General features: G+C 49.2%; 8 protein-coding genes across 8 annotated transcripts; 4 read left to right on the plus strand and 4 right to left on the minus strand.

Annotated features, from left to right (window-relative positions):
* Positions 1 to 1,461: 1,461 nt before the first annotated feature.
* N7489_002818 (uncharacterized protein) lies at positions 1,462 to 3,249 on the plus strand (the record flags this gene model as incomplete). The annotated part of the gene is made up of 1 exon (XM_056708573.1): positions 1,462 to 3,249. The coding sequence occupies one exon, from the start codon at positions 1,462 to 1,464 to the stop codon at positions 3,247 to 3,249; it is 1,788 nt and encodes a 595-aa protein (XP_056572875.1).
* Positions 3,250 to 4,438: 1,189 nt separating this feature from the next.
* Positions 4,439 to 6,381, plus strand: N7489_002819 (putative transcription initiation factor TFIID subunit 12; the record flags this gene model as incomplete). Its single annotated transcript, XM_056708574.1, has 2 exons — positions 4,439 to 6,061; positions 6,127 to 6,381. The coding sequence occupies 2 exons, from the start codon at positions 4,439 to 4,441 to the stop codon at positions 6,379 to 6,381; spliced, it is 1,878 nt and encodes a 625-aa protein (XP_056572876.1).
* Positions 6,382 to 7,884: 1,503 nt separating this feature from the next.
* Positions 7,885 to 10,556, minus strand: N7489_002820 (1-phosphatidylinositol-4-phosphate 5-kinase; the record flags this gene model as incomplete). The annotated part of the gene is made up of 2 exons (XM_056708575.1): positions 7,885 to 9,379; positions 9,430 to 10,556. The coding sequence occupies 2 exons, from the start codon at positions 10,554 to 10,556 to the stop codon at positions 7,885 to 7,887; spliced, it is 2,622 nt and encodes an 873-aa protein (XP_056572877.1).
* A 2,167-nt stretch (positions 10,557 to 12,723) lies between these two features.
* On the minus strand, positions 12,724 to 13,963 carry N7489_002821 (histone H1/H5 family protein; the record flags this gene model as incomplete). The annotated part of the gene is made up of 7 exons (XM_056708576.1): positions 12,724 to 12,849; positions 12,918 to 13,043; positions 13,094 to 13,200; positions 13,353 to 13,483; positions 13,591 to 13,613; positions 13,767 to 13,792; positions 13,888 to 13,963. The coding sequence occupies 7 exons, from the start codon at positions 13,961 to 13,963 to the stop codon at positions 12,724 to 12,726; spliced, it is 615 nt and encodes a 204-aa protein (XP_056572878.1).
* Positions 13,964 to 15,454: 1,491 nt separating this feature from the next.
* Positions 15,455 to 15,736, minus strand: N7489_002822 (uncharacterized protein; the record flags this gene model as incomplete). The annotated part of the gene is made up of 2 exons (XM_056708577.1): positions 15,455 to 15,539; positions 15,582 to 15,736. 2 exons carry the CDS (start codon positions 15,734 to 15,736, stop codon positions 15,455 to 15,457), a joined length of 240 nt encoding a protein of 79 aa, XP_056572879.1.
* A 400-nt stretch (positions 15,737 to 16,136) lies between these two features.
* Positions 16,137 to 17,550, minus strand: fen1 (multifunctional nuclease RAD27; the record flags this gene model as incomplete). The annotated part of the gene is made up of 5 exons (XM_056708578.1): positions 16,137 to 16,658; positions 16,715 to 17,276; positions 17,313 to 17,341; positions 17,403 to 17,488; positions 17,538 to 17,550. The coding sequence occupies 5 exons, from the start codon at positions 17,548 to 17,550 to the stop codon at positions 16,137 to 16,139; spliced, it is 1,212 nt and encodes a 403-aa protein (XP_056572880.1).
* A 301-nt stretch (positions 17,551 to 17,851) lies between these two features.
* Positions 17,852 to 20,252, plus strand: N7489_002824 (uncharacterized protein; the record flags this gene model as incomplete). The annotated part of the gene is made up of 4 exons (XM_056708579.1): positions 17,852 to 18,150; positions 18,213 to 19,047; positions 19,097 to 19,373; positions 19,426 to 20,252. The coding sequence occupies 4 exons, from the start codon at positions 17,852 to 17,854 to the stop codon at positions 20,250 to 20,252; spliced, it is 2,238 nt and encodes a 745-aa protein (XP_056572881.1).
* A 696-nt stretch (positions 20,253 to 20,948) lies between these two features.
* Positions 20,949 to 22,399, plus strand: N7489_002825 (acyl-CoA dehydrogenase; the record flags this gene model as incomplete). The annotated part of the gene is made up of 4 exons (XM_056708580.1): positions 20,949 to 21,153; positions 21,218 to 22,133; positions 22,189 to 22,298; positions 22,353 to 22,399. 4 exons carry the CDS (start codon positions 20,949 to 20,951, stop codon positions 22,397 to 22,399), a joined length of 1,278 nt encoding a protein of 425 aa, XP_056572882.1.
* Between the last annotated feature and the right edge of the window lie 426 nt (positions 22,400 to 22,825).

Raw genomic sequence — 22,825 nt, forward strand, 5'->3', positions numbered from 1 at the left:
AACTGAGTAAAAGTGAAAAGATACCAAACTCTGAGTGGGTGAGGATTGGTCTAGGGGTCGGGCAAGACCAGATTACAGAGTCGTGTCATGGCGTTAGCCCCCACGACTAGTGCGGTTTTAATATGGAGAACGGAGGAGTCCGTGGGCAGATAAAATGTGCAATTAGTGGCGCTGGCAATATTAGCGCCGGTTTACGGCCTAGAAACTCCAAGCTGCATACGCTAAAACTGAGCACATCGTAGCCTGACGCTAACGTGGGTCAAAAGACCAATAGAAATGGCCATCACGTTCGGTGGATCAGGATACGTGATTTGAAGTCGCATATTTGTACGCGCTCCGTAGAGATCAGCGAGATCGGCAGAGGAGAGCGGTAACAACCCTGTTCAAGCGAGCCATTCCTATAGGGCAGCTGGAGTCCACCCATGCACCTTCGCAGAGACTTTGGCCTGCAATTTTGATTGGGGCCAGAGAGAGTCCTTTTGGGCGCTGTCGGAAATAGCAATTCATTCATACCTCATAACAATTTGTATTGTACGTACGGAGTACACCGTACAGACTCGAATAAAGCTGACTTGCATTCTTTACTGACATGAGCACAAAAGTGCACTACCATGGGCCAATTATAGACATGCGTCCCCATTTAATTTTCTATATGTCTGTAAATACAACATACTGTAAGCCTTCGCTGCTCTACAGAAGCAGCACGGAGCAAGTGGCGAGGCTCGCCATTACGTACTAAAGAGCTCTATGCTCACTCACAGATAGCACCGAATCTACAATGCGTACTTTGTCACTCCAACGACAGTTAAAGGTAGCCAACCGTCATGTCGCGGACAAAATTACAAAGGATTTCGTAAAAATAGAACTCGACTACTTCGCATACGACGTAGATAGCAGGGAATTCGGCGCTTCAAACCCTGCTCTTCCATACATTAGCGTGAGACTGGACAAATGACCGCACTATACTCTGTAGAGCCCTTACAACATACGACTTAACCAAATCCGGTTGTTTTTGTGTCTGTTGTAGGGGACCCTCGCATTTCGCTCAATCTCGAACAACCCCTCCAGTCTCCCTTTAATCTCATTTCCATCGAAGGCGCTTCGCAGTCACCGAGACTATTCATTGGCTTCAACTTTACGTAGATTGAGCCGTCGTATATTCAGCTTGCCTCAGTCTTCAACGTTTCAAGGTTGAACACTACTTCTTGTATCGCTTGCCGCCCATTAACTAGGTATTGAGATTTTGGGAAAAACTCCATCATTGCTTGTTGATCCCTGCTCGTGCAAATCGTGCTTCGGCTTGGTTCCTTATATTCCTTCTGTCTATCTGTCTTTGGGATCTTTCTGTTGCAGTAGGTTGCATTCCAACTTTCATTTCGTTTTGACTCCTATTCACATTGCGATACGCCCCGGAAATCTACTATCTATACATAATAAATCGATACTGACTTCTTCCCAGAAATGAAAAGCCTGTCCTTCCATACGATTATCTTCCTTTGCTTGCTGTACTTTGATCATGCTTCCGCCCTGACTCCCTGGACCATGACCTGGTCCGACACAACATTTGGATTTGATGGCCCTTGGCATGCTGTCACCATCTATATGGGTGGCAATGACACAGAGATAGCCATGTATCCAGGAAGCGCATGGACAACTTATGTCCTTTTGGACACGCTTTGCGACAACAGAACTGTTTCATCGTACTGCTATGGAAATGCTGCTGGTCTTTTCAGCCCAGACGCCTCGTACACTTGGGACAGTGATTCAATTGATCTAGCCCCTGACCATGACTGGGTAGACCTGCAATGGGGGGTTGCGAATGCAGTCCCTCACAAAGTCTATGCCTATCGGGCCCTTGAATCCATAGATATTGGTGGGAAGGTTACGCCAGATTCAAACTTGATTGCCATTGAGCAGGGGTATCAAACTTACCCAGGTGGAAGAATGTACCCCCTGGAGCTGGGTATTCTTGCGCTAGGGGCTCCGGATTTCAACCAGACATTTTCTAGGAACAGGGGACCGCCTGTGAACGGTACCTTTGTTACTAGCTGGTTGTATGAAAACAGTGTTACTCCATCCTATTCTTATGGAATGCATATCGGCTCCCCAAAGTTCGGAATCCCTGGATCTCTGCATCTGGGAGGCTACGATAAGAATCGAGTGCTTGGGGATATATCTACACAGCCAATTGAAAGCGCGGAGCTCCCAATCGAAATGCTTGACATCAGCATCGGCGTTGCGGACGGCGGCTCAGTTTGGGGATCCTCCAACATCACAGGCTTGATGGCAAGGTCTAATTCCTCCTTGTCATCTGGGATGAATGTTGCAATTGATGCAGCAAATCCATATATTTATCTGCCCCAGAGTACATGTGATGCCATTACTGCCAATCTACCTGTCTCCTACCACTCCGACCTTGGTCTCTATACGTGGGATACAGACGACGAGAATTACTCCAAAATCATCACATCCCCCAGCTATTTGGCCTTTACTTTCGTCAAGAATGATGTCAATACGGAAAGGTTCACCATCAAAGTTCCTTTCGCTCTTCTAAATCTCACTCTCTCGGCTCCCCTGGTGGAGACTGACACTCCATATCTTCCTCTTATGCCCACTGATGGCAACCTTGTGCTCGGCAGAGCTTTTTTGCAAGCAGCCTTTTACGGTGTGCACTGGACGCAGAAATATTGGTTTCTGTCTCAGGCCCCGGGGCCAGATGATAGTTTCATTAAGAACCTTGTCAATATAGAGCCCACTACGACTACCATTGAGGGGACTCAGGATAGTTGGGAAGGTACTTGGGCATCCTACTGGACTCCCCTCCCCTCCAGTCTTGTTGGCAACAGTTCTGAAACAAACTCACCAAACTCTTCTGGTGATTCCAGGACTGGCCTCTCCACTGGTGCCAAGATAGGTATTGGCATTGGCTGCGGGTGTGCTGCTATTGCAATCATTGGGATAACTGCTTGGTTTTGTATTCGCCGCCGCCGCCGACAAGCCAAACTTCCGGACGCCCCGCCACCCCAAGAGTATTTCGGCCCTCGTCTCGTCCAGCAAGGTGCACCTCTGGAGATCGCTCGCAGCAAGCGTGATACTCTGCATGAACTGGATCACGACTCAGGCTCGGGAAGCGACTATGCAAAGTTTACCTCAATACAAACGAGCATAGTGAGAGGTTCACAAGGCCCAACTAGAGGATCTGAAGGCTTGATGAATGGTGCCCATGGCCCCTATGAGCTTAGTCAATAGACATTTCTGGCTTATATATGTTGGCTGCTCTCCTACGTCTGCGTTTTGCACAGATCGGCAGACTGGAAATTTTCCGGTCCTGCTCTGATTCATGGACTATATTTGCCTTTTACACAGTGCGCATCCCATATATGTTACAAACCTTATTCCGTGTACCCCAGCCTTCTTCCACATCGTGTGGGAACTTCAGATGTCATATTACATAAATGTCACCATACGAGTGCCAATATATTCTCTAATACGGTTCGACCTGTTTACAACATAAATTGCATAAGACACCGCAACTCAAAAGATTTCAAGTAGTGTTGATAATATTGAACTGACTGCTAAGGGAGGAAGAGAGGAGAGAAGAAGTATTCTCTCTCCACAAACGTCCTTGGCAACAGGGGCTACCTACCTACCTAGGTAGGTATCTACCATGGATGACTGGTTAACGTATTTCACTCAGGAATGGGACCGTGCGTTGGGTCAACCCAACCTACCAGATTTCAATTACAGTTATCTGAACCAAAGCGCTATTAAACTAGTAACGTACTTTAAAAAACTGAAAATGTCTCCAGTTGAATGCACTGTGCACTGCAGACGAAATACAACCAATGAAGTCAGAGTGAAAACCACAGCTTTGAACACTCGTTGAACTATAGATCTCTTGCGATTAGCCACGTGATATTGGTCCGTGCTCGGGTTTTTACTCCTGAACTTTCAAGGGTTGACCGCCTGAAGGCGGTCGGAGGCAAGTTAAAGCAGGAAGTAATAGGAGTAATGTATACGATATCCCACAGCAATACCACATAGATCAGTTGCTCTAAAAGTCAAAGAATGTTACAGACAATAAAGAAGATATACAAATTACCAACACAATTAACTAATGTATATCCATCAATGTATCTGCGAGGCTGTAGTTTAACAGAACAGTCTGTTAAAGAGCGGATGCCAAGACCAGGCCCAACCTCCATCACCGCCGTCAAAAGTCGTAATCTGCCAAAGTCTAGGGTCCATTGCATTCGGACTTATCCCACCTTGTGCCATACAACCCTGGAGTATAACCTCACTTAATATTCACTTAGGTAGGCAACTGCGACCGGCCATATCTAAAGCCACGAACAATTTGCCTCGATCATCCTATCTCCAACACCCAACTCTTCGTGCCCTTGAATCCTCCGCAGAGCCCCAGTACATCATCGCGGAGATGGACGGGTCTCAGGGCCAGGTTGGCCAGTCAATGGGTGCCCCGCAGCAGCCGCAGCACTCAAACCTCATTCGAACCGATCAAGTGCAGAAGCTGCCGCACCTCAGTGACCAGCAGAAGGCCCAGCATACCCAGCTAGTGCGCAGTCTCTGGGATCTGCTCAACACCCGCGATCCACAGACCCACGAGTACCAACAGGCACATACGAAACTCTCACAGCTGTCTCAGAATTTGATGAAGGGAATGCGGGTTTTCCAGCAGAACCGACAGCAGGCAATGCAACAGCACCAGCAGCAGCAGGCAGCGGCACAGGGACAGCCAGGACAACAGCCACAGCAAGGGCAGCAGACACAGCCAGTACAAGGTCCTCAGGGTACGCAGGGACCACAGGGACAACCGGTACAGCGAACGCAGTCCAACAACCCGCAGACGATCAACCAGCTCATCCCGCAAATTCAAGCCCGGGTTAGCGCGCTTAATTTCTTCCTGCCTCCGAACGTGACCCCCGAGCAGGTGCAGACATGGATACCCGAGGCTCGGTTGCGATATGGTATCGCTCTCCAGAAACAGGAGGTTGGCCGGGCCCGCATGGCTGATCTTCGTTCGTCATATGCTCAGCGGCAGGCTCAGGGCAATATGAGCCAAGAGGAAATGCAAGAGTTCAAAAACCGACAGTTGGCGGCTGAGAAGCTCTTCCGAGAGGGTACCGAGTTCTTGAACAAGTTCAAGGAACAACAAGAAAGCTTCAAGATTCAATCGCAGCAAAACCCACAAAATCAAGCGATGAATCAGGCAGGACAGGCAAATACACCTGTTAATATGAACCAGGCCCAAGTCGCACCTCCCGTGTCAACTCAAAGTGTGCCAAATGCCCAGGCAGGAGCGGCAGCAAATGCCATGCAATCAGGGCAGCCTCAACCCCCAGCTCCCCATACTATCAACTCGGCGGTCAACGCAGCACGCCAAACTGCCATGTCCCCTTCTACTTCTCAGCCTGGTCAAGCCCCTTCCGCCCAATCTGCTGGAAATACTCCAGTCCCAATCAGTGCGCCACTGCCTCAGGTGCAACGTCCACAGCAACCATCCCAGCAAGGAACTCCAGGAGGGCAAGTCACTTTCAGCCAAAACCCCCATCCTGACGGTTCCACTCCCACACCACCCGGGCCTCCCCAACAGGTGAACCAAGGCCCACCTCGTCCTCTCTCTCACCAAGCTGCTATCTCACAAGCTGCACAAACCTACACCAACCCTACCCCTCAACAACAAACAATGAACCAGCAGGCGGCCAACCAGCAGGCGGCCAACCAGCAGGCCCACCCTCAGGGTTATCTTGCCAACCGTCCAGGCGAGGCTTCGACCCGCAACACTAACATGGCAATTCCCAAGAACCTGCACGTCTCGACCCCCGAGCCCGTCTCAATGCCAGGCTCTCGTCCCTCTCTGTCCGGCGGTCCCAGCCACGGCGCCATGGGCATGATGGGCCAGCCCGCGATCCAGAAACACCCAGGCTACGTCCTGGAAGGTGAAGGCCAGCGCGTTCTGAGCAAGAAGATGCTCGACATCCTCGTGCGCCAGGTCACCGGTGGTGGCGAAGGAGAAATGCTGACTCCCGATGCGGAAGAGGTAAGCTTGTCCCTTTCCAAAGTGAGAAACACATAAAGATTAAAACCAATATTAACATTTCCTAGTTCATCCTCCAAATGGCCGATGACTTCGTCGACGAAGTCGTCACCCAAGCCTGTCGTCTCGCCAAGCTGCGCCCTTCCTCGACCCTCGAGCTGCGCGATATCCAGCTTGTCCTCGAGCGCAACTACAACATGCGTATCTCTGGCTTCTCGACCGATGATCTCCGCACCGTCAAGAAGCCCCAGCCTACCCAGGGCTGGACTCAGAAGATGTCGGCTATCCAGGCTGCCAAGGTCACCCAGGGCAAGAACGAGTAAGATGCAGATGCAACTTGCATCACGGCTGCTGTCGCGATCTAGCGTGCAGTCGGGCTCTGTCTTTTCTTGCGGTTATGCTGCATTCTACGCTTTGCTTTACGTTTCATGCTCCTTTCCCGGAGGTCAAATGGGGGTGTTTCTTTTCGTTTTCCTTTTTTCTGTTTCTATCTTACACTTTCTATTGATTCTCTTGAGAATATGGCGTCTGCGTGATGAATGGGCAGGTCTTACACATCTTTTCTGATCTTGTTTTGCTCGCGTTCCCTCATGGTTGAAACGGGGTTTTTTTTAGTGGTCTCTTACTGAGGTCCATGATTTCTTTTTGCGGCCCAGTTTATGCTGCGCTTGAATAATGAATTGCCCAGGTGCCTACCCTGGCTTATCTAGGTTTCTTTCGGTCCGTATGCTGGTAATCGTACGTATGTGCTGGCTTTAGCTTCTACGTTTGTCTACTCCGGGCTAGAGAAGATATAGGCATATTGAGAGAACCAAGTAGTCACCATAGTATAGCACCTGCGCAACGTAAATACGTATACTGTCCGTACGTTGTCTCCACGGAGTTTGCTATAAATCGTATACTTTACAGCCCATTGACTTTACCATCTACAAAATAATCCAACAGAAGAAGTAGTAAGTTCCCACGCTGAATTCTGCTAAGTTGATCACCCTCAGCAAATAAGAAGCACGAATATCGAGAGAAAACATGTGGTATAGTGGTTGGTACAGGGTATGGAGAGAGACGCGATCGAGGAACATGCAAATCAGAGAGAAAACACAGAAACGGGTAACACAAGAGAGATACAATAAGGAAAAAAGCGTTCGATGAACGGAGTGGGCCGGATTCTGGGGCCGGCGCTAGTCTTTAGCTGTGAAGGCGTTCTTTGAGAAGAAAATAAAGTGAAAAATGAAAAAAGGAAATGGGATGGTTGGTGGAAAGACTGGATCATCGATGTGACGCTGGCACAGGATATGACGATAGCACTTATTGGGCTGGAGATGAGGTCTGGTTATGATATAGAGAGTGTGGCAACGATATGTTCGATCAAGGAGGGTGGAACTTGTACAGCCCACGGGTGGCCCGCAGAGTACAGGGTCATGGTAAGCAAGGCTAGAGAGAATGAAGGCGTCCGAGATGGCGAAGAGAACAGAGGAGTCGGTGAGGTTGAGCCTTCCGGCTTCGGCTTTGGGATTTGTCCAAATGTCCCGAGTAATCCAGGCAAAGGTAAACAGGAAACACACGAAGAGACGGAGATGAATCGCTCAACAACAGAAATTATACACATGTCACTCGTGAACATCAGGTTCTTGCGGAAAGTGTTTGGGAAAAGTATGAGGATAGGAAGATGATATGCCTCGCGCAGACCCATGCTGAGGAAACAAAATAGGTGGTTCTATCAAGAGCAACAAGGGGGGATATCTCGCTGAATACAAAGCAAAACAAAAAAGAAAACAAGATAAAGGGACGAATGAAGGTATCAAGAGTATGCCAGTCGCTGCAAAGGGCTAACGTCGGGCCGCACTGGGAGCCAGGAAATTGCGCCGATCAACTTCCTTGCCTTTGCTGGGAGTTGCCGGTGGGGCGTCACGAGGGACGGGGGGCAATTCCTTGTCTGATGCTGGAGGGCCGTGTCGGCTGTGTGAGCTGCGCCCTCCGACGCTGCTTGCCTCGCCGGCCTCATCCACAATGGGGAGAGTCGAAGTCGGACCGGGGCCCCCGGCATCTGCCGGGTCCCAAACAGTGGCTAACGTTCGAGGATGCGTGATGGACACGTCTTTCGATGCTTCCTTCTCCGCTGCCTGCATTGTTCGCTCGACAGACGAGGATCTCGAACGTGGGTTTTCGGTTGATTGCTGAGCTGCACCGGACGCGGAAATTCGAGACTCGCGTCGTCGTTCGGCTTCTTCCCTCGACATGGTGATTCCCTTGATGAAATTAATGAAGCGCTCTCCGTAGCTCTCTGGCGGGATCGGGGAAATCTGTGTCCGGTCATGCGAGAGTCCTTTGAAAAAGTTCTCCAATTTCTTGGTTGTCCCGTAATGAGTTAAGCAATCAATGATACCGAGGTAATAGATCTCGTCGCCGGGTTGGCCATTCTCATGAGTGGCCCGGAAACCTCCATCATCCGCGTAGAAGACATGATATTTCCGTTCATCGAGGATTTCATCTGGCATCTTCGCAGCTGCTTTGTCCAATGGAACAGGCCGTTCACGTTTGATAAGCATACGCAGCTCCCGGGCCTTGCGTTCATTCTCCAATTTCGATGGAGTCCGCATCAGATTGTTGGGAGTCGTATCCTCTTCGCGGCTGCCTCCTGGCTGGAACACCTGAAGAGTCTTGTCTCGCAGTTTCTCTTCATTTCCCCTGCCCGCATCATGGATTCCCACAAGAAGAGAATAGTCCATGATTTTGAGTCTCTGAAGCAACACAACGTCACGTTTCAATTGCTCAATGAAGAAATCTCGTTTTGATGGGCCACATTCCAAGTGACGGTTACGACGAACCCAGTTCAGGTCCTTCATAGTTGCTCTGGGGTTTCTCTCCAGATCTGACTCCTGCAGATCCCGACCAATCGTTGACCCCTTCAGGTCGAATGTCTGGTGGATATCCCGGTGGGGCGGGAACAGGTTGTTCATCACGACAAAGTGGATCTTTCGGCCGTATGCCATCTTGACTCGGTGCAATCCGTAGAATTGCGAGATGAGTGTGTTTGGGTTGTTCTCCACATGTCGGTAGTACTCAGGAAGAATCTTCCGGAGAAGCTTGTGCTCGGAGTGGTGAATGGTCTTGATAATGTATTTGTAGTCGCGAGAGAAGTAAAAGAAGCTCCCACTCTTGCCGGGGGAGCCCAGCTCCGATAGAATGTACTTGCTTGTGAGGGACATGAGGTAATCGGCGGGATCGAGACGGAACTTGGCGCGAAGGTGTCGGAAGACCCAAGGTGCGTAGTCTTTGAATTTAAAGTCGTATTTTGCGGAGGGAATCAGCTCGTTTCCGGTTCTGCTACTGTCAGTCATGTCCAAAATGTCAACATTGGGAGGGGTGCACACATGTCAAAGGAGAATTTGTGTTTGGCATTAAAGTCCGCCGAGGTGAGTTCTCGGTCCATTTTCGCGTTGATTCTCGAGACCGTGAAGCGGATACCAGTCAACATGTTGTATGCTGTCACATAGTTGACGTGGTTTTGGTCCACCTTGGTGCCCACGATCACCCGCTCGTCGTCCTCCTCTTCGCGGCGCCGTCGCGAGGCTCGCTTTTGTTTGATAGCTTCGGCCCATCGGGCCGCATCTTCATCCGGCGGTGCCTCATCCAGAGTGACATCTTGGTGGGTGCTGTTTTTCGTTGCCCTCCTAATTAGACCGACTGACGCGCGTCGGAAGCCGGTCGTCGGTGACATTCGGCCAGTGCTGTACGCAGCATCATCGGGGTATTCTCGGCTATCTCGTCGAACACTAGGCGTTCTCGGGACCTGCAATGAATGTCGTTGTCGCATACTGGAGTTCTGCGATTCTGGCACGGAGACGGCGTCGAGTATGGATGAGGCGGGAGGGGAGGAGTGGCGTGGTTGGCCGGGTTTCGAACTCGGTGTCAAGCGATCAGGGTCTGGAGAATAACGACCGGTGTCATCCTGCTGCGGGATTTGTAAGAGCGAGGCCGATGGCGAGATCGAGGACTCGTCGGGGTAGGGTGGGTGAACGTCTCCATTGACCATGAGTTTCCCCTGGACAGGCCGGCCATTTGCAGTGCCATTGGGTTGTTGGCTAGAAGGGGACGCTGTTGTGGAAATAGCACCGGGTCCAGTGTCGGAAGGTTTATGGTCCAGCATGGCTGACGGGCGGCCGTTCTCGCGGGGATCCCGGGGATCCCTCATGGATCCATTGCCTATCGAATGCATGCTGCCGTCCTTGGACAGGGGCGGGTCGCGCGTGTACGAGCCGACACTAGAGCGAGGGCCATTCAGGGAGTATGCACTGCCGTTCTTAAGGTCGGTCAGAAGGTGTCGGTCATTCTGATGAGGATCGTGATTCGCGTCGCTGCCGTTGGGCCAGTTGGTCCACAGGAAAGTATTTCCAACGGGGGTCTTGTCGTGCGACTTCCGGGATGATTCGAATGAGCGAGGGTGGGTGGCTGTGGCCGTGGCAGTCTGGTAGGAGACGTCGTTGGAGAAGGCTGGCATGTTGAAATTTCAGTGACGTGAGTTCTGCGTGGACCGGCAACCCGAAGTGACGGCAGTCGCCCTTATTGGCGGAGAACCAGGAAAGTTGTGAACCGGACGGGAGTTCCAGAAAGGAAACAAAGAGAGTATAGAGCCCCAGGGCGAGGGTATTCAACTTAACATAATTCAATGCAAGGGAAAGGGGAGGGTAAACGGGGAAATATGGGGGGGGAAGATGGTTGTCTGGGAGAGAAGAATTACACGTATGGAGAACATCGGACGTGGACCGTTCACATGTTTCTACTTGAATTTCATGTTTCTGTATAGATATGTATATATTTGTGTGTGTCTGTATATTTTTTATATTTTGTATATTTACTGTAATTATATTCTGATAGAAGACTTTATTTTAATTCCTTAAAGATTTCTAGATGAATTACTGTCATATCATAAATACCATGGGTATCAGGCTACTGCATAAAAACTCGGATGTTCTATGACAGCGGTTTATCGCATCATTTCATACGTGTGTAGTGTACTATTTACATAGTATAGTTGGGTATTCCTTTTTCTGTTACTGTCTTCTATAACTACCTACGTAGTTAACCATCTTCCATTGGACTCTACTAGTAGCTTCCATACCCCTCCAAGTTGGTTATGCAAGGAGATTGTTGCACCAACCCCTCTATACGGAATACTACATCGAGTCTCTGTATCTCTACATATATGTATATGTATCAAGGCAGGGCACAATATAGATATAGTCACGTATCACCGATGATAACATATGTACCAATACACCCCTGGACCAGGTGGCAATCAAAAGTCTATCTGTTCCTGACCCTTTTCTTTTATTTTTTTTATTTTTTTTAAGATATATACTCCATAGTGAATTAGATATACTCTTCAACATCTCTATGTTGTACTTTGCATATTGTATACAAAGTAATTCCAAAAATAGGGCTCCCCATAATAAAATCTTCCGTATCTGCGCCACAGGGGAAATTCTCCACTTGTACGGAGTACTCCGTACAAAGAGACAATATAGTAAGGATCCTCTTTGACCGGCATCTCCATCTCCGGGGGAAACAAATGTCACCCGTGCCGATATTAAAAATAGACAAACTGTAGGGGTGGATATTCAGGTGCATCCATATGCTGATCTTTGCAGCCTTAATCCAACCAATATCAGAGTTATCTAGTTAATCAGTCATGTACTATCATGGCTCACAGTTATGCCTCCCGCGCAGTCCTAATATTCTAGTGCCTCCCAATCAAATAGATGGATAAATATTCCAGGCCCGAAAATCTGCTACCGTTGAGACAGCAGACCGATGATCTTGCTGTTGATGCGGTGAGCCGGCTGCAGGCTATTTTCATGAAGGCAGACAAAGGAACACGGGGCAGTGTTTTGGTCGATCAGGCATGTATAGTGTTCTGGAGGAACATGAAGAAGACTGAAAAGACAGTGTTTTACAGGCACTCTGGAAATAAGTGAACATAGTCCCTGTATAAAGTGGCTTAAGCCAAGCTCTGGCTTGGGCATCATCGTTTAGAATATCTTTTACAATATGATCATGTCTACAAATTATACTGTACTCTGTTAATTTCCGACTTGTTCACGAATTCTCTCAAATATGTACCTGGATTCAATGAGAATAATGAATAATACTTGTTTCAGTCTAATAGACCGAGTGATACAGAGATACAAGAGAATACAAGAGGTAAAAACATAGAATGAAACACCGACGGGACAAGGGAGAGAGCTACGGTTTGTTTACAATCTTACAATATACGCGGTCGACAGTCTACAGTAGTATATAGGTACAACTCTACAATGTAACCAGATTCGACCAAAACCAATTTCGAATTCCACACTGACAATGGAATTAATCACAATATCAAGGTAATAAGAAGACCATAGTTCCCCATTGCAAAACCCACCGCAGGACGCCATCCATTCAACTTCGAAAAGCAAAGCCATAATAACGAAGATACCCAAAAAGAAGCCAAGAAGCAACCAAAAAGCCAAGGAAACCATCAGAGTCACAGAGATCAGTGAGTCCAAAGAAAGAAATTACAAGAGAAGAAAGGAATCAGAACCAGGGACTCTCCCTGGAAATGCGCACGTGAAAATATGGGGAGAGCTCAGCCTAGTGAAAAAAAAAACATGAGGACATCAAACCCTCTATTTCTTGGTAGTCCGCTTCTTGGGGGCTGCCCGGGTGGATGTTGGCTGCGGGGCAGTAGTCTTAGTGACACGGCCAGACTTGGTCTTTCCCAGAATCTTGGGCTGCTCAACGACAGCAGGGGCCTGGAATGTTCGTCAGTGACGGATCGATCAAGGGGGGAGATAGGCTAGATATTCCGGAATCAACTTACGGTGACGGGAGTCTTGCGGGCCTTGCCAGTGTTGGCCTTGGGCTTGGTGGCGGTCTTCTTGGCCGCAGTCTTCTTGGAAGCGGGAGCCTTCACTGAGGCGGGCTTCTTGGGACCAGTGGCGGCCTTCTATTGGAATGAGCAGGGAACATAGGATTCCATCCTCGATGAGCGCTTACCTTGACAGCGGGCTTAGCAGGGGCCTTGGTGGCAGGCTTCGCGGCAGGCTTGGAGGTGACCTTGCCAGGGGCTTCCTTCTTCGCAAGCTTCAAGGGACCAGATGGGCCTAGAGGGCGACGCGTCAGTTAGATGGCCAAATAACGGATGAAACCGTCCAAAACACATGCGGCAAGACGCAGCAGTTTAAATCAAATCCCACAGAGTAGGATAAAGTCAATGCGCGCAGGGTAAATATAAAAAAAAAAAATAAGGACTTACCCTTGGGCTGAGTGAACTCATTCTTCTCAACACCGGCCTTGATAGCCTTGTTGAACTGAGAGTCAAAGACACTCTGGGAAGTGACGTTGATCTTGTTGTTGGACTGAACGTACTTCTTGATAGCCTGGCGACTGAAATAGGAGAGATTCAGTCAGTGACTTGTTTCTGGAATAAACGGTGCAAAAATCCGGACTGATCCCAGAGGCATCGGCGATGTAGGAAACACCACAAAACATACCTGCTACCATTGCGTTCCTTCAGCTATACATAGAAAGGACTCAAGTCAGCAATGAAAACCAAATAAATCTTCGAATTGATTTTGTTGTGGTTGTCCATGCCCAAAGGCAAAGACGTGTCACGGTCGGGCGCGCCACCCGAATCACAACAAGTTCGCGCCGGCAGTGATCAACTCACACTAATAATGGCATCCTTGATCATATCTGTATGGATCGAATCAGCAGATGCTCGCGACCGGGACCATATCCATATCGCTTTTGCGCGATATGGTGGGCAGTCAGGATCAGTGAAAACATACCACGGTAGGAAGTGTGAGGAGCAGGCGCCGCCTTCTTGGACGCGCTGGTAACCTTCGTAACCTTCTTGGGAGGCATGGTTGATGATTTTAATGTGAGAAAAGGAGTAGATGAAGAAGGACAAGTTGTTAAGGGGTGAGATGACTTTAGAAGAGAAAAGGTAAGAGTGAAAGCAGAAGAGGAAGAGAAAAGGGCAGAGGGAAAGGGAAGGCCGCGGGGCATCCGTGATTTATAGGCGACGGGTTGTTGACAAGATCATCAGGGAAAAAAAGCACTTTCTTTTGGATTTTCTTTCTAGATTATATTATCTTCCTGTCGGTTTTTTCTTTTGATATTAATGTGGTGTTTCCCTTGTATCTGTGTTCTTTTGCAGTCTCTTTGCGCATGTTGACTTGGATGAATGGCTGTCTACACATTCTCTCTATTTTGGTATGAAATACTTAGGAACGTCGAGATGCTTGATTTGTCTTTTCTTTTGGATATATAGGTATCTATTAGAATAACAGAAGACATTGCTATATTATAACGCGACAATAGTCATATAAACTGGTAGACTGGTAGACTGGTAGACTGCTGCTTCTACGCGTCCCCTCGATAGAAATCGCGCATACTCTATTTTGGAGCATATCTCTCTCTCTGGGAGATCCTTTCTGTTATACATTCCAATGCCATCTGGGGTAACCATTCTCGGGGCACTCTTCTTGCAGGAATCCAGCGAAGAACGCAATAATCCCTTTATAGTATGACCTTTTATATAAGGTTCCCTGATGCATCGAAGCCCTCCTTGCTTGGACCTGCATGACCTCGTGCTGAAAAGGTCGTTTATTAGGAGAGTCGATTTCCATGGTACAACCCCGTGATGATGTCGACACTCGTCTACACCACTTTTACTACGTACATCTATGTACTCCCTACTGTCTCAACTAAATTGTGAATAAAATCATGAATAATTCAGTGTTGGTCTTTGATTAGGTAGACAGTAATGGAATAAAAAAATGGCTGGATTAGCATGTACAACATACAATGTACCCCCATGAAGCAACAGTGATGACATATATATTATCGAACCTGGCAAGCCAAATGGATGGATTTTTATAATTTTTCCATATTAAATGGTTAACTACCAGAAGTCCTATAGTAAACCGGAGATTTACGAAGCCCAACTTCACTCAAAAACAGGGTGGCACGCGATATATATCAAGAGAGGGGAAACTTGGAAGCACCTGCAACGCCACTACCTACATATAGTCACATCACGATCAGCAGACACAGCCAGTAAAAGACGCAGAATAGCCCCGATCCCACCGTTCCCCGCCGATACACACTCATAAAGTTACCGGGAAGAAACAAGAAACCTTTAGGCCTGGGATCGACCACGATGTATAAAGGGACCCATCTGAGCCCGTTTTGCCCCAACGCTGAAGCAAGCACAAACGGATAATAGTAATAAAAATACAATCTCATTGGACTAAATTCCTACTTGCGTACCATATGACCCCAATTATTGGTCCATCAGCGTAGCTGTGCGAGGGGGATCATCGTGTCTGCATGCGCAACCGGCGCGTCGAATCAAGGGCTCAGCTGGTGAGAACGCTGATCCTGCACTACATAGACTATTTCTGCATCTTTTGAGGATGTAGATTGCTCATGGTAACTGGTGCCAGCGTATATTTTCTGCATTATAAGTGTTTCCTACTTTCCCTTATGAAGATCAGTGGGAGGTGTTGTGAGGCCTCGATTAATCTCGCTAATCGGGCCCGATCTATACAACCCTGTACGCGAAGGACGGATATCGACAACCGCTAAGATGGCTACACCAGAACACCTGGAAAAGGAATCTGGTATGCTCATATATGGAGAACAGATGGAAGATAACAAATATACAGCTTTTGGACCTTCCCATCAACTGTGGCCACGAGGATCAGAAGACATGTCGGTATCTGCTTTACTTGATCTTGTCTGATCCTGGCCTCCAAGGGACTGGAAAAAGTTACTGGGAGAATGGAGAAGCGTCGGAATACATAATTCTCAAGTTTTGGTTCAAAACAGATCACCTTTGCTATGATACACGGAACTTCATGCCCCGTCCCGATCCTGAGGCGAAACGGACATTCTCCGAAAATAATAAGAAATAATGGAACAAATAAACCACAGAACGCCCACGCCAGTCCAGCTCATGTTAGATCAGGAAAAAATTTTGCATCATAAGTTGTTCTTAACGGAAAAAAAGAAGAAGCATCTCGCCAACAAACTAGGCCGCTCCACGCGGCTTCGCCTTGGCCTCCTTCTTAGCCTTGGCATCTTCCTTCTTCTTTTTCTTTTGCTGCTGCAGCTTCTCGTCGTGCTTGCGCTTGAGAGATGCCTTCTCATCCTCAGTGCGGGCGACAGGCTTGAAGAATCCCTCCAGCCGGGATTGCTGAGCGGTCTTGAGGTGCTTCGACAGACGGGCGGCACCATTGCGCACACGGTCTTCGTTGAAGCCCTTGTCCCCAACCAGGAACTCAATCAGACCCTCAACGTTGGGGGCTTCCCACTTGAAGTCGCATTCGGGGTGGTCGGCAGACCGGACGTCCGGGTTGGTAAAAAGTTCTCGCGCATCTTCGTAGGGCCAGTCGTCGGGAACTACGAATTTCTTCTTCGGATCATTTTTCATGAACTCCAGCACCTTCTCTAGAGACTTGTGCTCCTTGATTAGGCTGAGAGCAGTGGTGGCTCCCACCTTGGGAATAGGCTCCAAATAGTCACAGCCTAAAAGAATGCAGAGATCGATGAACTGTTAGTAGTTAGCAATTGTGATTACGCGTACCACAACTATGTAGGATGCCGCACCTGTGCGCGGTCCATATCGAGACCCTCGAGCGCTCGATCTAGGTGAATCTCCTGGATAGGTTCCTTGCGCTGCTCACTGAACGTCAGGTGGCGCAGAAGAATCGGCGACTCAAAGCACAATGTATCCATATCTTCTGATGCAGCTGCGTACACCTTACCCGCACGAGCCAGGACAGCACACTGTGCTTCGGCTTCCGTCGGCGCGTTAATGAAAGGGATTCCCATCAGCTCAAGGAGCTTCTTGCACTCCGCATTGTGTTCACGCGTCACACGGACAGTCCGTCGTGAGAACTTTTCGATATCTTCCGCAGTTCCAGTTTCCTTGGCCTCTTCATGGGCCTCAGTTGCTTCAGCCTTGCGTGCAACACGCTTCGCCAATTCACCAGACTTCAGCTTCGGCGGGGCTCCGTCGAAAACGTATAGAGGTTTGATGCCGTTGTCCACCATCCGCAGAGTACGGTAGAACATGCCCATCAGATGGGATGTGGTCTCGCCAGACTCACTCATGAGCTGTTGGCCCTCCGAGCGCACGGCGATCAGGAAACTGTAGATGCTCATCGAGCTATTCTGGGTTAGCAACTAGAGATCCTTGAGCTACCGGGACGGTGGTCCAATGACGTACGCATCCTAATTCGAAGAGTTTATATGTCAGCATCTGAAGATATATCGCAGGTTATACAACTCATACAATTGCGACCTTGCGGCCGAAGTGGTTCTTGATCTCGCCCGTCTTGATCGCATCGGGCGCATTCTCGGAGATCACCTGGTACAGGTCTGGACTTATTTAGCAAAGAGACGAGGGTAATGAAGAATATATACTTACGCTTAATACCCATCTTGGATGCGAGCTCAGGTTGTCTCAAGTTGGAATCTTGTGTCTGTGTAGAGAGTTGAGCTTGACCTGTCGCAGTACGCGAACGCGCTGGGCTGGAAGCGCGACACCATTTAAGTCTAATTGGGTATAGCGTCCCCACAAGATCAGGTGACCGGCCAAAGCCCAGACCCATTCCTGCCTTATTTCTGCCTGGATATGCATGTCTGCCTCAGGCGGCCAACCCGTAATGAGTAATTCGGGCCAGAACCGGCCGGTCCACGGATGTGAAGCTGCTCCGACCCCGCCTTTCAGTCTTCCCCGGAATGCGCCAAGCGAAGGATGAGTCCAGCTTACACACCAACATGAAGCGGAATCGCATTCAGTTCGAGGCCAATGGCGACGCCTCGTCCGATTCTCCCCCGCAGGGTGTCTTCACCCCGGAGGATCGCCCTCCCCATATTCCGAAGATCTCTCGACGGATACGGGCATGCACTGAGTGTAAGCGGCACAAGGTGCGTTGTGACATGAAGGCAACTGACTCAGTGTGCTCGCGGTGTCAGCGCATGGGATTAGAATGTGTTGTGAACAAGAGCCTCCAGACATTACTGGAGGACGAAGCTGAGTGAGTGCCTTATCTTTGGTGTTTACATTGGTAACATATACTGATTGCGCCGGCTACGACAGCTGGAAATCAATGATCGAATCAGCAATGACGGACCTGCTCAGGAAATCGCAGCTACCGGAGCTATCATATTACCAGACAGGGGGTGGTACAATTGAGACACCTTCGAACAAGAGAGGCCGGAAAGACTCCACGGTCTCGACTGACGATAATCGACTCGCTCAACATAAAAAGGCCAAGTCAGTTGACAGTACAGCAAGAGATGGCACAGCTGCAAGATCAAACTATGGATTCCAACAACAACAGCCACGATATTCTTTGGACCGCGAGGAAACTGGCGCAACCTCTCTGGTCACAGCACCCATGGGCAGTCTATATGAGGTGACGCAGCTCAGTGAAAACCGCGAGAGCTCTCCCGGTCAGAAGGTTGCACCAGACCAAGCACTGGTCACTGACCTCATCTCGCGCGGAGTGGTCGATATCAAGGAAGCGGAGGAGCTGTTCTATCAGTTCGATCAGGTACTCAACCGCTATCTATGGGATGGAGCTTTGCTAGCACATAAAGACTTGACGTCTGTCCGACGATCTTCATCAATGCTGTCTGCCGCCATTTTAGCTGTTACCGCGCTTCACATGCCGACCAAGGAACGTACATTTGATACATGCTACACCGAGTTTGCAAGATTAGCGTCTGAGTCTATGTTAGGTCACCATCATACCTTGGATGATATCCGCGCACTATGCATTGGAGCATTCTGGCTTGCGGATGTTAGTTGGAAGCTCTCTGGCTATGCGGTTCGCATAGCAACCGAGCGCAATCTGCACCAGTTCTTTCGCAAAGCCACACAAGGGTCGCCGGAACACATGGAACAGGCGAGGCTATGGTACCTCCTCTACGTGAGTAATCTTTGGCCTAGGATGTTGCCTTTTTGCTCATATTTTTCAGACCTTGGAACATCACTTTTCTATTGCATACGGCCGACCGCCGATGATCCACGAAGATGCCAGTATTACTCAACACAATGTCTTCACACAAAACCCATCAATTTCACAGGGAGACCTTCGACTTCACAGCCAGGTTGACCTGTTCATTATTCTTACCCGTATATATTTTGCATTCGGTCCGGATGTTGACCTGGAGGTTCCCGAGAGCGATTTCCCCAAGATTGATAAATACGATGTTGATATAGGCGACTGGAAGTCAGCATGGCTTCCTAGACTTGGTAAGTCCTGACTTCCTGATACACAACTACATTGTCTGATATTTTACTACAGCGGGAAGCCGTTACGTCGGCGCATATCCCTACAAGGCCGTGTATATGCACTATCATTTTTCTCGGCTGCAGCTGAACTCAGTTGCTCTGCGCACATACCACTCATCCACCTCATCAGGACAAATGTCATTTGAGCGCAGGAAGCGTGCCAACATCGCTGTTGAATCAGCTATTGCGACTCTCCAGGTTTGTTTGGACGAACGAGATATCCAGCTGGCGCTCGTCGGTGTCCCACTATATCTCCACAGCATGATCACATTTGCTGCAGTTTTTCTGCTAAAGATCGCAGCCAAAGTTTGCTCGAATGGGGCTATTCCTGGGAGCCAGGGCAAACGAACCTCAATTGCCTCGGCAGGACTACACGTTGACGTGAGCTACGTGCGTGTTCTTGTTGGGCGGGTAGTCGAGCTCATGGTGTCCTGTAGCCAGCGGGCGAGCGAGCGCCACCTGAGCCACCACATCGCCCGCGGTCTCCGCAAGATGCTGACTGGGCTCGAGGAATGGGAGAAGCGCACTACTGGCACCCAACATTCCATGGGGTCAACTGCGCCGGAATCTCATTCTCTCTTCAAGCCGGTGGTCATCCCCGGAGCACAAATGCTGGGTGAACGTGACACTATTTTGAATCACCCGCCTCCATTGCTTGGGGTGGCACCGCTGTCCGCTGAACGCAGCAATGGGTTTGAACCTCCTCTGACCCTAGAAAAGCAGGAGCCCGGTTTATCGGAGGGCTCGGTTGATCCCATGATGGCGGATCTTTGGGGATTTGACGAGGATTATTTCCCTACGGGAGTGTTTGACTTCCTTCAGAGCCAGATGCCAGCGTGATCTACCCCGAACTTGGAATGATTTCCCTTGATTGTTCTCTTTGTACATAGTAATAACGACCTACGATTGACGACCACAGTTGTTGTAGGGGAATATATGGATACTAGAAGCATACATTTAGAGTGGACTACTAATGAAGTCCTGTCTTCATACAATATACCCTTTTCTCTCTGTAAATGGCAAGCCCAGTGTATATTGAATGGATGGGCATTTGGCCTAGCGCCACTTTTGATCCCCGTCCATCCTCAGCTTGAAATGCCGTTTGATCTCAAGCTGTCGGATCTCCTACGGGCGATGATATATTTTTAATTTTTGTTTTATTTTGATTATTTTGATTTAAGCGTCGAAGCCCTCCATGTAGTACTCCGTATACTTCGTAGTGTATCTCGGTGCTTGGCATGGAGCCCGCCCGGATAGACCGAAAAAGTCCGAGTCGGTTGAACATGCGGACCCCAGACAGCCCATTGCTCGGGGATTCTGTCGAATCAAATTGGTCTAGATAAATACAAATGCCGATTCACTGTTGATCTTGTAATTCCACCAGTCCTGGTATATTACATTCGGCGGTTTACCCCAACCCTGCAACTGCCGAGGTCTCCGCGATTAGTGTATATTTGATTCAGCTCCCCGCAACAATTGACAACTTTTGTTCTCTCCCCGCTCTGTATAATTGTCTTTCTTTTTTTTGTTTCAACCATGATGAACCGCTCTCTTCTTCGCGCAGCTGCGCGCTCAATCCAGGCTGGTCCTACCTCCGTTGCAGGCCGCCGGTACGCCTCCTCGGCCGTCTTCAACTGGGAAGATCCCCTCGCCGCAGCGGAGCTGTTCACAGACGAGGAACTGGCCATTCAGGATACAGCACGCCAATACTGCCAGGATAAGCTTGCGCCCCGCGTTTTGGGTATGTCTAATTTGCTTTGCTTCTGTTGTGAAATGGTGAACTGACGTCAGTGACCCCCTTGCAGAGGCCTACCGCAATGAGGATTACGACCGTCGAATCCTAGAAGAGATGGGCGACCTGGGCCTTCTCGGCGCTTCAATCGAAGGATATGGATGCGCCGGTGTCAGCACGGTGGCATCAGGCCTCATCACCAAGGAAGTTGAGCGCGTGGACTCGGGATACCGATCAGGCATGTCAGTTCAGAGCTCGCTAGCCATGACCGGCATCTACGAGTTCGGCACAGAAGAGCAAAAGCAGCGCTTCCTTCCTAGCCTCGCTAAGGGCACACTCGCCGGCTGCTTCGGTTTGACAGAGCCCAACCACGGTTCTGACCCTGGGTCCATGGAAACCGTGGCGCGCGAGCACCCCACGCAGAAGGGCATGTACCTGCTCTCCGGCAGCAAGACCTGGATTACGAACTCGCCCATTGCGGATGTCGCGCTCGTGTGGGCTAAGCTCGAGTCCACGGGCAAGATCCGTGGGTTTATTGTGGAGCGTGAGCGTGCGACGCCCGGGTCGTACGAGACCCCCGCCATCAAGAATAAGAGTGCCCTGCGTGCTTCCATCACTGGTATGATCCAGATGGATAACTGCCCCGTACCGGCGGAGAATATGCTGCCCGAGGTCGAGGGCCTCAAGGGTCCCTTTACCTGCTTGAACAGTGCCCGCTTGGGAATTGCCTTTGGTGCCATGGGTGCCCTTGAGGATTGTCTTGCCCGTGCGCGCGAGTACAGTCTGGAACGCAAGCAGTTCAAGGGAAACCCGCTTGCTAAGTACCAGCTTATTCAGATGAAGCTGGCTAACGCTGCTACGGATGCTGCTTATGGAACTCTGGCTGCGGTTCAGGTGGCTCGCCTTAAGGATGCTGGCAAGGCTACGCCTGAGATGATCTCTATGATCAAGCGTCAGAACTGTGACCGTGCTCTGGCTAATTCCAGAATGTATGTTTCTCTGTCCTTTTTTCTTTTTGAGTTGCTTTACTGACATTGGCATTAGTTTGCAAGAAGTCTTCGGTGGCAACGCTGCCAGCGACGAGTATCATATCGCCCGCCATGTGGCCAATCTGTTTGTGGTGCAGACCTACGAGGGTCAGAGTGATATCCATGGTAAGTCATTCATGCCTGATTATGTTGGGCTGAGGCTAATGCATATTTCAATAGCTTTGATCTTGGGCCGTGCCATTACGGGCAAGCAGGCCTTTGTCTAAGAATAAAAAAAGAACATACTTGTATATAGAATATATCCCAATCGAATGATTCAAAAAGAGATATATAGGCAGCTATACTAGTAGGCAGTGATTGACATCCGCAGTAGCCTTGAATAGTATATGGTCACGCTATCAGAATAGTTCCTTCCTCTTTGGGACAAGCGGTAAATTGCGGGCGCCTCACCCGCACGTGACATCATCGAGGGGCAGTGTATCAGTTTCATGCGCTGTAATACGGATTTTCAATACCAAGTATATTGAAGAGAGAATTGATTTCAATATAAAAATTTGAACATTCACATATTAGTAATGTGGCATAAGATCTACCTGTTTAGTTACCTAGGCACTGCTCTCTAATTCAGGAATATTTGACATATATGCAAATGTGTGTCTATATATGCCCTTTACCTAACCCCGCCAAATTCG

The sequence above is a fragment of the Penicillium chrysogenum genome, assembly GCF_028827035.1.
Source record: "Penicillium chrysogenum strain IBT 35668 chromosome Unknown utg000001l_segment0_segment0, whole genome shotgun sequence".
Taxonomy (NCBI): Eukaryota; Fungi; Ascomycota; class Eurotiomycetes; order Eurotiales; family Aspergillaceae; genus Penicillium; species Penicillium chrysogenum.